The 14,601-nt window shown below is 51.6% G+C and overlaps 5 protein-coding genes across 5 annotated transcripts; 3 read left to right on the top strand and 2 right to left on the bottom strand.

Moving 5' to 3' along the window:
* Window positions 1–850: 850 nt before the first annotated feature.
* Window positions 851–2,297, top strand: K460DRAFT_401525 (uncharacterized protein; the record flags this gene model as incomplete). The annotated part of the gene is made up of 4 exons (XM_040936426.1): window positions 851–949; window positions 1,009–1,434; window positions 1,487–1,629; window positions 1,682–2,297. 4 exons carry the CDS (start codon window positions 851–853, stop codon window positions 2,295–2,297), a joined length of 1,284 nt encoding a protein of 427 aa, XP_040794067.1.
* A 2,463-nt stretch (window positions 2,298–4,760) lies between these two features.
* Window positions 4,761–6,792, top strand: K460DRAFT_271334 (sodium/nucleoside cotransporter 1 /nucleoside cotransporter 1; the record flags this gene model as incomplete). The annotated part of the gene is made up of 2 exons (XM_040927714.1): window positions 4,761–5,188; window positions 5,247–6,792. The coding sequence occupies 2 exons, from the start codon at window positions 4,761–4,763 to the stop codon at window positions 6,790–6,792; spliced, it is 1,974 nt and encodes a 657-aa protein (XP_040794066.1).
* Window positions 6,793–6,823: 31 nt separating this feature from the next.
* K460DRAFT_36071 (uncharacterized protein) lies at window positions 6,824–7,151 on the bottom strand. The gene has a single exon (XM_040932318.1). The coding sequence runs from the start codon at window positions 7,068–7,070 to the stop codon at window positions 6,855–6,857; it is 216 nt and encodes a 71-aa protein (XP_040794065.1). The 5' UTR covers window positions 7,071–7,151; the 3' UTR covers window positions 6,824–6,854.
* Window positions 7,152–8,783: 1,632 nt separating this feature from the next.
* On the top strand, window positions 8,784–10,964 carry K460DRAFT_269518 (urea active transporter; the record flags this gene model as incomplete). Its single annotated transcript, XM_040927578.1, has 4 exons — window positions 8,784–8,854; window positions 8,908–9,316; window positions 9,363–9,465; window positions 9,517–10,964. The coding sequence occupies 4 exons, from the start codon at window positions 8,784–8,786 to the stop codon at window positions 10,962–10,964; spliced, it is 2,031 nt and encodes a 676-aa protein (XP_040794064.1).
* A 275-nt stretch (window positions 10,965–11,239) lies between these two features.
* Window positions 11,240–12,431, bottom strand: K460DRAFT_351417 (uncharacterized protein; the record flags this gene model as incomplete). The annotated part of the gene is made up of 2 exons (XM_040931572.1): window positions 11,240–12,301; window positions 12,357–12,431. 2 exons carry the CDS (start codon window positions 12,429–12,431, stop codon window positions 11,240–11,242), a joined length of 1,137 nt encoding a protein of 378 aa, XP_040794063.1.
* Between the last annotated feature and the right edge of the window lie 2,170 nt (window positions 12,432–14,601).

The following is a 14,601-nucleotide window of genomic DNA, read 5'->3' as shown; positions in this document are numbered from 1 at the left end:
TATCTTCTAGTACCTGTCAAGATAAAGAGCGTCGGAACGCTTGCTCCGTCCCGACTATTCTCGTCCAATTCAGCTACAGCAGCGGACTTCGCTAGCTACGGTCCGGTCCATAGCGCATCCTCTATTGGTGCCTTATTACCTCAACACACATCTTAGCTATCCTCCCTATTATCGTCCATGTCGTAGGCTTCTTCCACACGGGAAAACAAGTCTCGTGCCATTCACCGTTCAGGCGGTAATGGCATGTCAGTTCCGGTCTGCTGGGAATGGGTTCAGATATAGCGTCAAAGCACGAGTGTCTACTTATCACACTTTTCTGAATCGTCATTGAATTTATCTCCTTTAGTCTACTCTATAATTGCTCGGATGGAGGGCTCTCAACGTCGTACCATGCCCTTGTACTACTGTGGCGCCTTCATACATCCCAACACTACGGAACTGGGTTCAGCTCCTTGACAATCATTCAGTCCAGATCCAGGTACGCGTACTACCGATATGCATCATCTTCACTCCCTTTCTAGTAACTTCACTCTGTGATTCGCTGCTGCCCCTCTTCCAGCTCCTCCTACTTCTATTTCAAGCTCCGTCAGTCGAGACCTGGCGGGCTGCGGATCCGTCTCGAGTCAACAAATGGCAATCCTTCACAGCCCATGCAGGGACGCGAGGTCCTGGTGACTCCGTAGTTGAAGGGAGCTTGACGAATATGCATACGCATATGCACTTGTCCGATGGCCCAAGATATCTGGCCTTTTTGTGCCGTCACTCCTGTCTTCGCCAAAATGCTATTTCGATAAAGCCCTTTATCTAAGCTCGTTCAATGCAATCTCCGGACCCTCGAGGGTAATTGACCATGTGCACCCAGGAATCCCAGCAGCCAAATGCACTCATTACTGCTCAAAATCATGGTACCATCCTGGTAATGGTAGCTTGGTTCCTTGCCTGCCTACTTGTAAGGTGGCCACTCTGTCTACAATTATATCTCGAGTGAGTACTGACTGCTCAATTCAGGCTCTGTGTACAGCGACGAGAGTCATTAGTCGGTGCAGATCAAATCGTCTCCCCCGACTTCCGCTATCAGACGACTTCATCATCGTTACTGCTTCGATATGTTCTCTAGGAAGCACGGTCATAATATCAACGGCTGTGGACTCGGGCCTTGGGAAGCGAGAATGCCTCGTAGTTGCCGTCGACGTGGATCAAGTTCAGATGAAGATCTTCATCTCAACGATACTATTCGTCCTGGCCCTTAGCATATCCAAGTGCTCGATTCTTTTGTACATGTACCAAGTTGCAGAGAACACGTTGCAGAGAGTTGCGGCAGTTGTTATAGGTATCATCGTGCTCCTATGGTCAATGGCTGTGATGGCGGGCATCATCTTTCAGTGTGAGATGCCGAAACCGTGGGAAATATGGACTGGAAAGTGCATCCCTTTGGTAAGCCCACCACCTTTGGTGAAAACCGCGATCATTTCTAATCGATATGCAGTTTCCATTTTGGGTCGCAACAACTGCTGTTGATATTGTTATCGACATCGCTTTGTTCCTGCTCTCGGCCTGCACAGTGTGGAGTTTACGTATCGAGTACTGTCAGAAGTCGTTGGCGACAGTGATCTTTTCGCTCCGCTCATTGTAAGTAACTATACAGATTTATGTGCTGAAGTACCAACTGACAATCTCTTAGCCTCGTAGCAGCATCCATCATCCGCCTCCTGTACCTACAGCGTGCCTTGTCCCCCTCAGCAGACCCAACCTTTGATTTCATTCCGTACGCAATCACCACACAATGCCACTCAACACTCTCCGTCCTCTTAGCCTGCAGCCTCATCCTCCGACCCCTCACCGACCTATTCCGCGTCACCCGTTCCCAACAAGCCCAAAAGCCCAAACCAGGCCATTGTAAACACTGGTCCGGAACCACCGTCGGCGGCACCCCCTACGAAACATTCGACTCCACCACCGCCACCGCCAACCCACAGATCATCAAAGAACCATTGCCCTCAATTCAGGCATCCATGTCAACACCCACTTCACCCGTAGCATCGAGGAACTCTCTAACAACAACCGACGTGCTCCTCCCAGATATTCTCCTCCCAGTCAAGTATGCAAAGGCTCCGCCCAGACCGCCTCCACCGTCTGATGCGCAGCGCCCGGATCTCACCATGTTCACCAAGAAGACGATCATTAGACAGCCACCTGTGGTGACGAGGCTGGGTAGCGTGGTGCGAGGCGATGAGGGGAGCAGAGCGTGGGAAAAGGTTGGGAAAGAGCGGAGTCTTCGGGAAAGGGGGTTGGCTTAGATGGAAATTGAAGACTGGATGTTGGAATTTTTGTTTGTAGATGTATGGGATGAATGGAAGACTCATATACGGCTGAATGGCGACACACTCGTTTTGTCTAATCATTTAAATGGCTTCTCCTCTGTACATGGAGTCTCAATCATTTGTCCCTTCTATCATTCCTATCGCTACAATCTAGAATCAAGTGTTTGCACAACATTTAATTAGCATGCTCAGTACATCTCGTTTACTTTGATCTTCGCTGACGATAATGGACCATTCAACCAGAAGAAGTTTAGTGTGCTTGCGCCCTTGGTATGTCGGTGGCGGTGAAGACGTTCACGCCCTCATGGAAGGGATAGAGCACGGGCGCTCAGGCAAATATGCAAGGTGCCGCCAAACCAACTTGACGTATGCTGTGCTATGCCTTACCTTAAGGGCTGGAGATAAGATGTTCACGCAAAATACGTCTAGAAAGCGTGTGCGCCAGGTTATAGCGTGCCCTGCGTCCTTTGTCGGAAGTAGCTCCAGTGTACACACTTTGGCTTTGCCTTGTACTCTGCATTATATGGAATTCCTCTTGTGTTTCCAAGGTGTCTGAGATTATATCGTCGCGGTGTTCAAGCGGACATATGCGGGCTTGTTTGCGTTGGACAGATGGCGTTGAAGGGCCACCTGTCAGGAAACGTACAGGTGACACGGGGGCGCGGACGGGCTTCGATGTACCGAGTCGGTTCACTGCGGCGTGGTTTAGTGCTGCAAGGGGTAGCTCGATATGGTATCTGCAAGGTGTCTGGAGAAGTTATAGAAGTGTGAATAGCGATGTGAGAGAAATGAGATTGAGTGAGCAGCGTTTCTGTGTAGTAACAGAGGTTGCGTGCTAATGGTTGTATTTTCGGATTTGATGATTTAGAATATGCCCTATAATTTTAGATTAGTGCAGGAATTCAATATTCAAAGGGAGCCCGTCAGTATGGACAGCTATCTACACGCGAATAAGACCAGACCATGTTGGGCGATGTTTGTAAATGCATGAATCGCGTGAGATGTTGCTGCGGAGATTCGGTGAGACTTGTGTGTTTAGGGCAACTGCTACATCCGTGGCGTTTGGAACATGGCACCGTCTCTCCCTTATTGGTAGGATTGTCCGCAATCGAGACAACACCAGGACGATAGGAGGCGTTTTTGGTAAGAGACGCTGGGTGCCGATGCGATCCGTGTGAAGTTTAAAGCAAAGGATGTTGGTGGCAGAGATAACAGTCCTCTACATGTCGACCCGAGCATTACTGTAATTGGTACTGAGCCGAATAGCCGATCTGGCGGGCCTTATGTTTTGAACATGCCAGGAAAGTCCTGATGTGGTTCGGTCATTGCGAGCTATGCGGGCGGGCGATGACTTTAGGAAGCTCGAATCCGCCTTCTATGCCGCGAGTCCACCTCCACGAGGGGAGGGAGCTGCATGAACCCTGGCCCACTGCGGGGATGGGTCAGGCCGCGCTGGCAACCCGCCGTAGACAGCCTGCACTCAATTTATGGCAGTGACAGGCAGGCGCGCCAGTGTGCCTATCAAGAGCCATGAGAATCCCGTGTCTGCGCCGCATCCAAAATGAATGAACAGACAGGCGATTTCCGCACCGTGTTTCGGGTGGTATATCTGAATGTATCGACTGGTGATAAGCATCCCCGCTCCATGGCCTGCAGATAGACACAAGCGCGCGCAGGAGGTCGACTCCACCTAGTGCTGATGATGGCCTCCTCGTTGATTCGACCGAGCGAGGGAGCCAAAGATAACCTCGTGACAGACGAGTCGAAAGATTGGTGACTACGGCGCACACGGATTCTGGACGTGGTGCAGCTCTGCCTCTGCCGGGTCAGAGAGGGGCTAGGGTGGTCGGGGAGAACGAGGGTGCATGTCGTCGGCCGCTTGGGAGAGTGAGACGCGCTGCTTCGAGAAGGCCACACGATGCCCAATTGAGGGGGTCTACCGAGGCGGGGCGCACAATCGCCGCCGCTTATCACAGGCTAAAGTAGCTGCCCCATCACGTTCGCGGCCGTGAGTGGTGGTGCTGAGGGTGTCGAGACTGGGGAAAGATAAGAACCTGGTCAGCGTTGTAGAGCCGCGGACAGGCGGCCAGTGCGGTTGCGGTGGTGGTGCCGTGGTGGGCCAAGACGGCACGAGATCAGCAGCGAGTGAGCGATGCCGTACCATGAAGCTGAGGACGCTGGCCAGCAACGGAGATGCCCGTGGGCCAATGAGGCGTGCGACGGCGGCGCGTCGGCCAGGGCGAAAGAGGCAGTTGCCAAGTGGGTTGTCGATTTGGTAGTCTGGGCTAACGGCGGTGCGAGTCCCTCCACTTTTTGTCGTAGCGCCTTTCACCGTGGTGGTGCGAAAAGAAAATATAATCCCGTCCTGGCCGACTCGACCGACCGACCGCATCGTCAATTCTTCCTCTCGTCCAGGTCAGCTCAGCCTCATCTGCAAACATGGCCGCCGCCGCCGCCGACTTGCGCGTCGAGCACAACAGCTCTCCAATGCCTGGTGTCGTGCGCAACAATGACCCAGCGCTAGACATTGCTAGGGAGCATGAGCACGAACACGTGCACCACAGCGCGCGGGCAAGCCATACCGACAATGTCGTCTATACCACGGGCACCACCGACGACAGGAGCACCGTTCCCACGCCCAGCGCCCAGGACAGCCATCTTCACCATCGCCACCCGCTCGATGAGAAGCATGTCGAGCATGACCTTGAAAAGTCGGCTGGATACGATTATGAGGTCGAAAAGGGGACCCACAGCTCAGCTGATCCCGAACTCGAGGCAGAGAAGAGGAAGAAGTGGTACTCGCCTTCTGTCCTCTACCGAAAATACAGACTCCCAGTTCACATCTTCATTGGCGCCTTGTTCACTGGGTAAGCTTCCTCCATGAACCTGCACATGAGCTGGGCCAATGTGGACTAACCATGTCAGATGGTGGATTGCCAGTCTCGTCGTCCATCGCAAGGACAAGAACTGGATCATTCCCTTCTTGTTCTGGCTGGCCATTATGATCCGCCTCATCACCCTGCATGTCCCCATTACTCTGGTGACTAGGCCCATGCACTGGGTTTGGAACAACACCGGTGTCCGCATCACCAGCCTGATCCCAGAGAAGATGCGAGTGCCCGCGGGTGCCTCTCTCACCATTGCCGTCATCATTGTTGGTTCCTTTGCCAGCAAGGAGAGCGAGGACAACACACGTGCCAATCGTGCCGTCTCGCTGTTCGGCCTACTGGTCTTCATCTTTGGATTCTGGGCTACCTCGCGCAACCGCTCCAAGATTGTATGGCATACCGTCATTGTCGGCATGCTGGTCCAGTTCATCATCGCTCTGTTTGTCCTGCGTACCAAGGCCGGCTACGACATCTTCAACTTCATCTCCCAACTGGCTCGCTTGCTCTTGGGATTCGCCAATGACGGTGTTACCTTCTTGACCAAAGACACTGTCCCCAAGCTCGGCTGGTTCTTGACTGGTGTCATTCCCGCCATCATCTTCTTCGTGTCATTCGTCCAGCTCCTGTACTACTGGGGCATTCTCCAGTGGTTCATTGGCAAGTTCGCCGTCTTCTTCTTCTGGTCCATGCGCGTGTCCGGTGCCGAGGCCGTCGTCGCTTCCGCCTCTCCCTTCATTGGGCAGGGTGAATCTGCCATGTTGATCAGGCCCTTTGTGCCCCATCTCACCATGGCCGAATTGCATCAAGTCATGTGCTCTGGTTTCGCTACCATCGCTGGTAGTGTGCTGGTCGCCTACATCTCCATGGGCCTCAACCCCCAGGCGTTGATCTCGTCTTGCGTCATGAGCATTCCTGCCTCGCTCGCCTTCAGCAAGTTGCGATATCCCGAAGAAGAGGAGACGCTGACTGCCGGCCGCGTTGTCGTTCCCGATGATGACGAGCACAAGGCTGCCAACGCTCTTCACGCCTTCGCCAACGGTGCTTGGCTCGGTCTCAAGATTGCCGGTATGATCATTGCTACCCTGCTGTGTATCATTGCACTCCTCAACATGGTCGATGGTCTCCTGACCTGGTGGGGCCGTTACATCAACCTCGACGGCGAGTACGATCTAACCTTGGAGCTGATCCTTGGCTACCTGTTCTACCCCGTTGCCTTCTTGCTCGGTGTATCCCGCCAAGGCAACGATTTGCTCCTTGTCAGCCGTCTCATCGGTGTCAAGGTCATCACCAACGAGTTTGTCGCCTTCGCCAAGCTCGTCGCCAAAGACGATCCGACATCCCCCTACCACACGCTTTCTCCTCGATCTCGCGTCATTGCCACCTACGCCCTCTGCGGCTTCGGTAACATTGGATCTCTGGGAACCCAGATCGGTGTGCTCAGTCAGATCAGCCCTGGCCGCAGCGGTGATGTTTCCCGCCTGGCCTTGTCTGCTCTTATTTCTGGTGTATTTTCCACCTTGTCCAGTGCCACTGTGGCTGGTCTGGTCATCGTTGATCAGGGCAAGTTCTCCAGCGGTGCATAGAGAGAAGTCGTTGTATCTCAAAAACTCGGTCATGGCGTCAAGTCGTCCGCCGAATAGACCCGTTAATATGGTGCTTCTAAAATGTACATGTTAGTTAACCTCGTGCGCAATATACCCACAAGTTGGATCCAAGAGGATGCAAATACCAATACCAATACCAATACCAATATCTTCAATCGTTCAACCATCTCTTCGCACATCTCTTCCTTCCTAATATGGAATACAGATATCTGTCTGTGAAGATATGTCTGCGAGGAACTGACTGGGCTCGACAACATGTTTATGTGTTTCCTCACGTTGGGACCGCCCTTCTCGCGTGCATCCGTCTTGGCAGCTCCAGCCCGCTCCAGCTCCACCTCCGCCCTACACGCTTTGACATTTTTACCCGAAAAGGCCTAGCATCGAGTCCGAATCAGGTATGCATTTCGACTTTGCCAGTCTACACGGCCCAATGAAAGCCTGCTCGGCTACCTGGGGTGGAATCATGATTGCAAATTTGCCGTTCCTGGCTACGGGTCGAGTCAGAATGGTGGGGCTGGCGACATTGCACACGAGCTCTGAATTTTAGGAGGATAGAACGATGGATTGGTGGCTTGGTAAGCTTTGGAGTCATCGCGGAATTGTGGATGACGCCGATACCGTGTTCATGCAATGTGACAGTTGACTTTATTGGACAGTGCGCATAGCCGTTGCATTTAGATGCGAGTGGTGATGAGAGGATGATCGTGACATGAGGCGAGGTCACTGTTTCCTTGTCAAATCTGGGGAAAGAACCACCCATTACACAAGGCCTTATAATCTTCTTTTGCATCTGTCTCAGAACACGATGTGAACACCGCTTGAAACTTGAAACTATATTGTCTACATCATGCGGAATAGACTGAATTGCGTAAGCCCAGCCGGAAATCTTGTTGGAATCAACGCTTGTATTGATCAACGCAACGCTGTTACAACGAAGCGAGTTATGTGATACGATTACCACTCTCTTTACTAGATATCATATGCGCTTCTTTCTTTTGGCGACATGCCTTCTAGACCTGAGGTGAGGCTTCATCAAGCGACATTAGGCGCCACGCAGAACAACGTATCCGAAAATCGTCAGCTGAAAAGACTCAAGGCGTTGCCAGCTCTATATTTTATCTTCAAATGCCAACCCCACACGTGGAGACACGAAGATAAGGTTGCATAGTGCCCAATCAGACGCCATCAGCTCAAACCCGCCATGGCCACTAGCCTACCGTTGAGAGCTTGACGAAACATCAGCCTGAGCAACATTGCTTTTGCACTCTCCAACGTCGTGAAACCCACGCTTGGAAAAGCCATCACCTCATCCCACTCGGCGAGTTTGCGCCCGCTGACTGCATGCAATTGCTTGCGTGGATCCTTATCGACGGATCTCGGCTCTTGCAAAGCAGCGCACTGTACGACTATCTAAATTTCCCACGCCCTGGTTAGCTACCGTAACTTGCCCATACATCGCAATGTATCTTGCGACTCTGTTCCAGCCTTCTTGATTGGCTGTGGGGGGTAGAGTTAGTAAAACTCGCGTCTCAAGGTTTCGCATCTTATCGAGACGTCCACTTCAACCGCCTTATCTGTCCAAACCGGGGTACGACCATCACTTCCCATTGGGGTCAGCAATCATCGGGCGTACCACGTACAACCCCACGAGGCCATTCAGAACCATGTGAAAAGCAGATCCCAAGCACGGTTCTCGCTTATCCGCCAGGATGCGCGTTAGTCTTGCGGATGGCGTTGAATATCTCCTATGGCCGGCCGCCCACTGCATGCTGTCAACTTGATCTTTCCTCAAGCCCTACGACCACTAGCGTTAGGTCTGAAGTTTTCGATTCTAGCTGGGTCAAGAGCTGGGCACCGAGCTTAAATATACCGAAGCTCTTCCCTCTTGATCTAAAATCCCCACAGCTGGCCCTTGTCCACTTGCAAGAGCTTGGTATTGTAGACAAAGGCTTGTCCAAACATCAATCGACATGAGTACTACTCCCCCACTTAGCCAAGGGTTCGGATATGGCATTGTTGTTGGACTTGGGTTTGCCTTTTCGTAAGTTCCGCATTTCGATTGTGTGCAGGAAACCCAAGTTGACACGCGTGTAGCTTTGGTATGATTTTGACCACGTTCGTTCTGAAAAGATACAACTATGAGCTCCAAACTTCCGAGATGTTTTCGACTGCTGGGCGCACAGTCAAGTCTGGTCTCGTCGCCTCTGCTGTTGTCTCGTCTTGGACATGGGCAGCAACGCTTCTTCAATCTAGTGCTGTCGCCTACCAATACGGCGTCTCTGGTCCATTCTGGTACGCGTCTGGAGCTACTGTCCAAATCATCCTGTTTGCTACTATTGCCATTGAGCTGAAACGAAGAGCTCCCAATGCGCATACCTTCCTCGAAGTCATCCGAGCCCGCTATGGTGCTGTGACGCATGTTGTGTTTATGGTGTTCGGAATCTTCACCAACATTCTGGTTACTTCAATGTTGTTGACTGGCGGATCCGCTGTTGTGACTTCGGTAGGTGACAATGCCAGCAGTTGTCCTCAAGTGCTAACCAGAAAAGCTTACGGGAATGCCAACGGCTGCAGCTTGTTTCCTCCTGCCTGTCGGAGTCGTGCTCTACACCATGTTCGGTGGTATTAAAGCTACCTTTTTGACCGACTATGGTGAGACTCTAGTATCATAGCGAACATTCAACCGGCTAACCTGAATGTTAGCACACACCGTGGTCATTCTCATCATTCTTCTCATGTTTGCATTCACCTCATATGCGACCAATGAGCATCTCGGCAGCCCGGGTAAAGTCTTCGACTTGTTGGTTGAAGCAGCGAAGACCCATCCCGTTGAAGGCAATGCTGGTGGTTCCTACCTCACGATGCGCTCTAAGCAAGGGGCCATCTTCTTTGTCATCAACATTGTTGGCAATTTCGGTACTGTTTTCTGTGACAATGGCTACTACAACAAAGCTATCGCTGCTAGTCCTGTAGATGCCCTGCCAGGCTACATCATGGGCGGTCTCTCTTGGTTCGCTATCCCATGGCTCGCTGCAACAACGATGGGCCTTAGTGCCCTTGCTTTGGAGAGTAACCCCGTCTTCCCCGGATATCCTAACCGTATGTCTCACGCCGACGTCTCTGCTGGACTTGTCCTTCCAACCGCTGCGGTCGCCCTGCTCGGGAAAGGAGGAGCTGCTGCAGTCCTACTGCTTGTATTCATGGCTGTCACATCTGCCATGTCGGCTGAGCTCATCGCTGTGTCTTCCATCTTCACGTATGATTTCTATCAAACATACATCAACCCGGCTGCTGCAGGCAAACAGTTGATATACATGTCCCACACCATGGTCGTAGGATTTGCGGTGGCTATGGCTGCTTGGTCTACAGGTCTCCATTATATCGGGATCAGCATGGGATACCTCTATCTCCTTATGGGCGTGATCATCTCGTCGGCTGTGTTACCCGCAACTCTGACCCTGATGTGGAGCAAGCAGAACTGGTGGGCAGCGACTCTTACACCGCCCCTCGGTTTCGCTTGCTCGCTTATCGCCTGGCTCGTTACAGCCCAGAAGGAAGGTGGTGAGCTGTCGGTCGCGAGCACAGGTGCCAATAACCCCATGTTGGCAGGCAACGTTGTGGCCCTCCTGTCACCACTTATATTCGTCCCGGTCTTGACCTTCGCATTTGGTCCGCAGAACTATGACTGGGTCAGCATGAAGGCCATTCGCAAAGGCGACGATCACGACCTCGCTCTTGCCGCACACATTGATCTAGAGCTCGTTCCCGGCGAACAACGACATGCTATCGAGCAAGAAGAAGAAGAGCAATCCAAGCTCCTCAAGGCATCCCGCATCGCGCGCTGGATGACCGTATTTATGACGCTAGCTTTACTGGTCCTGTGGCCCATGCCCATGTACGGCTCAGGATACATATTTTCCAAGAAATTCTTCACCGGCTGGGTGGTCGTGGGCATTCTCTGGATGTTCTGTTCTGCTTTCTGTGTCGGCCTTTATCCACTCTGGGAAGGAAGGAAGACGAGTATTCGGACGTTCAAGTCAATTTACCTGGATGTTACTGGGAAGAAAAAGCCAAGTAGAGCCGGTATGGTCATGGAAGGCGAGGGCACTGATACGCCTCCTGAGGCGGTTACGGAGAAGATGAAGGAGTGATATTTTATGGAAAACTCTGCCTCATATGTCTTGAGTCTGGGACGTTGTTCGAGTTGGTTGGTTCGAGTACTCGAGCGATTGTTAAAGGTTGCTATCATGTGCTAGATACCCACCCTCTACATAGCGGCAGGCCTTTTTCAAATTGTTCAAGTAATCTTGCACTGATCACAGCCCCAGCCCTGAATCCTACACCAAGCACCTATAGCACAGAACACAGCATTTTCCTACAGCCAATCATACTCTGAATGCATGCGAGCCCATACTTGACTATCGAATCATTCCATCAGCGGCCAATTACTCCTTTTCTCCTCTTTACCCGAGCGCTCACCCGCCTGCAGACCAGCAGCAAACGTCGGCGGCGCAGGGAAAGCCGAAACATCAGGCGTGATAGGATGACTTCCCAACGCCATATTCGGCATACTGAGTTTCCTTCTAGGCAGCATTCCACTTTCATTCATCACCTCACGTCCAGCACCAGGCTGGCCGCCATCTAAACCACCCCTCGAATCGCCCCGTGAAGCAGTGCGTACACTCTGTGCGTGCATATCCTTGACAAACTCGACTTTCTGCGCTGACTCGACGCTCCATTCTGCATCATGCTTATTGTCTGTATACTTCTTGGGGTGGAAGAACTTTGCGAGAATGTTGTTGCTGGGTTCGTTGGGTTGGGCGGCGGCGCTGTGGTTGCTTTCATTGTCGGTATCACTGGCACTGTGTTGATTTTGATGGTGGTGACGACGACGGCGCCAGAGGAAGAATCCTGCTATGCTCGCGATAGAGAGCACGCTGAAGGTGAGTCCGACGCCCATGCCTGCCTTGGCAATTGGGGTCATTGGTGCGTCGGTTGTTTCTACGAGGAGTGCGGATGCCGCAGATGTGGTTCCATCGGGCGCTACAGGTGTTGTGTTTTCTTCCGCGGGCGTGGGATCTGACGAGGGTGATGCGAGAATAGCTGTTGATTTGGAAGGCGCCGCGGGTATGGTGTCCTCTTCTGCTGTAGGGACCGGATCACGAGACGGTGACGCTATAATAGTTCTTAATACCGTCGTAGTGGTTGTTGATGATCTGCTTGGGAGGATTGCATTGACGGAGGTAGAGGTAGAAGGCTCTGGAGTCGGTATAGCTGCCCTAAGAGACGACGCTGGAAGTACGAAGGAACTAGCTGAGCTAGAAAATGTTGCTCGCAAAGTACTCGGACGTGCTGTACTCTGGGGTATGACAGCGCTTAAAGTTGATAGTCTTTGCGTAGATTGAGTTTCTTCGGCAGATTCTCTATCCTCGGTCGGTGTAGCTCTATCCTTCTGTGGTAACCTCTCTTCGTAATCGCTTGTATGAGACTTCATGAGACATTAGCAGAGCTTACAGTGATTGGAGAGAAGAAAGGTGTCTTACATTGGTGTGTCGGCCTGCGGTCATCCCATCAAGGTCAACCGAGACTGGATGTCTGTGTGGCCTCGAATCCTCCATAATTGCCGCAATGGCAGTGTTCCTGAAAAAGTTACATTGAACGAATGGAGAAAGAAAAGAAAGTAACCAGCACAGCTGGATCACCACTCTCATACTACAGTACATCGTAAAATCTAGACAACATTAAAAGAGAACAAACGAGGGACGAGAAAGTTGAAGGAGATGTCGAAAAATGCGTACTACAGCCCCAATACGCGGGTCAAGGGCGATAGAAGCAGGTGGACAATATTTTACCACCTTCATTCTGGGCTGCTTGTTCTGGTACCTACAGTAAGTTACCGGTCTACGTTCCTTCGCCCAAACAAGAGATGCATCAACTGGCATTGAGCCTCCATTCTGCAACAACTATAGGCCGAATCTACGCATCGTTTCCCCCGTGGCTGGGTCCACTGGATGGTGCGATTCCGACATGATCCGGCTTACTAAAAGAGGCAAAGAACCCCCGAGATGAGGCAGATGAATGTCTGAAACAGGCTGAATAAAAATTATCAGTGTTGTTGTTCAAAGTGGAGAAATTGTGGGAAGGTACTGCTTTGCATTGACGTTTGATAACGGATGGCCTTTCAAGGCCCTTTTTTGCCGGTCCATGGGTTTAGTTCAGGCGAATTATGTCTGAAACGCGGGGAAAAGCTGCATATCGTGCTGCGCACATGCCGAACCCCGAAGATCCTAGTCGATTGATGACAGTGATAAGAGGACATGTGGATTGCGCAAGAACCGGAGGCAGTGGTTGAGAAATAGAGTAGTGTTGCTGAAGCGAGTCCAGAGAAAAGGCTTGCTGATCTATGCATCCAGCTTTTCCAATGATAAGAACTAAAGAGATCATAAAGAATTTTGGCTCAAGAGTTGTATCTTTGACTATGCGATCGAAGAGTCTGCAAAGCTGTGCAACGTTGCAATTTACCCAGATCAAGGAGGTTCGGGCATTGTGCGAAGCTCGTGTAGTCATGCTATAGCGACCATAACGTGTAGGTACAATACTCAGAGCTCGATGATTATGAATGCGGAGAGTGTTGGCGACGAGAGGAGGACGACAAAAGAAGTTGGTAAGGCTGCTAAAGCTTTCCTAACCGACCGGATATTGGTGTTGGCACTCAACGGTACATACAAGACGTCTCACGCGAGATGATCGCCACTCAAGTACCACCTCGAACATTTCACTCCTTCTTCGAGAAGAGCTCCTTTGACCCATGAACTGCATCAGCGCTGCTTAACTCCCGCCGTTTCCTTGTGAAGCGCACGATCTGAACCTTTGAATTGGTGCAACTATCGCACCAACTGTCATTCTCTCTTGTTCTCTCCGGTTTAAAAGGCGTCCTACTCCACGTTTTCACCTCCATATGACCATCCCATGTAATCTGATAGAAGCTCCATTTTATCGGAAATCTCCACGTTTTTGCACATTCTGTCACGCTCTCCAATTGGCTTTTCTTGTCCACATATGTCTCCAGCACCAGCTCCAAGGTTTTCAAGTCTGGCAGCTTCCCAATCATGCGACGCTAGCTTTTGCGATTGTATATATTATTCACAGTGACTGGATTGCGCCCGGCACGAAGCTCATCTGCGAAGTTTCGCATGAGGTCGCTAGTCGGCCGCATGTTGGTGTCCCTACTCCCGTTTCCAGGTATAGGGTCGAGTTGCTGGTCACTTTGGGTGCTTTTTGGATCATCGGACGCCGTCGACCAGTCTGTATACCTGGGACGGGGTGTCAGGTGTACGAGTGGCCGAGCTAGAGTTACACGCCCATCTGTTGACCAGGGATACTCGCTTCTAGACTGTGGGTCCAACTGGATGCACTGTCTCGTAGCGCGCCTGAAAGGCGCTTCTGGCTAGAGCACCGTTTGCGCGCACAAGTGAAAAATAGAAAGAAGTGTTAAGGAAGAACGAGATGACTTCATTCTGCTCTCCGTTGGCCTTGGAGGAACGTGGCGCGCGTATCGCTTCATTGGCTGCCAGTCTGGCGAAACTAGAAGATGGTCTTGAAGAAAAGAACCTTCTAGGACGTGTTGTGAGAGTGTGATATCTGTTGCTTGGATGGAAGCAACCTGTCAGGATAAAAGTCTCTTCGACAATCTCGAAACGAGTGCTTAAAAGTCTGTATTCATGCAGGGGTTGAGGGATAGTGGGAGTGTGTATGTCTCGAGGTATACTACCGTACATGTCTGAAGAC

The sequence above is a fragment of the Cucurbitaria berberidis genome (assembly GCF_010015615.1).
Source record: "Cucurbitaria berberidis CBS 394.84 unplaced genomic scaffold K460scaffold_1, whole genome shotgun sequence".
In the NCBI taxonomy this organism is placed as follows: Eukaryota; Fungi; Ascomycota; class Dothideomycetes; order Pleosporales; family Cucurbitariaceae; genus Cucurbitaria; species Cucurbitaria berberidis.
This window is presented reverse-complemented; position numbering and strand designations above follow the sequence as displayed.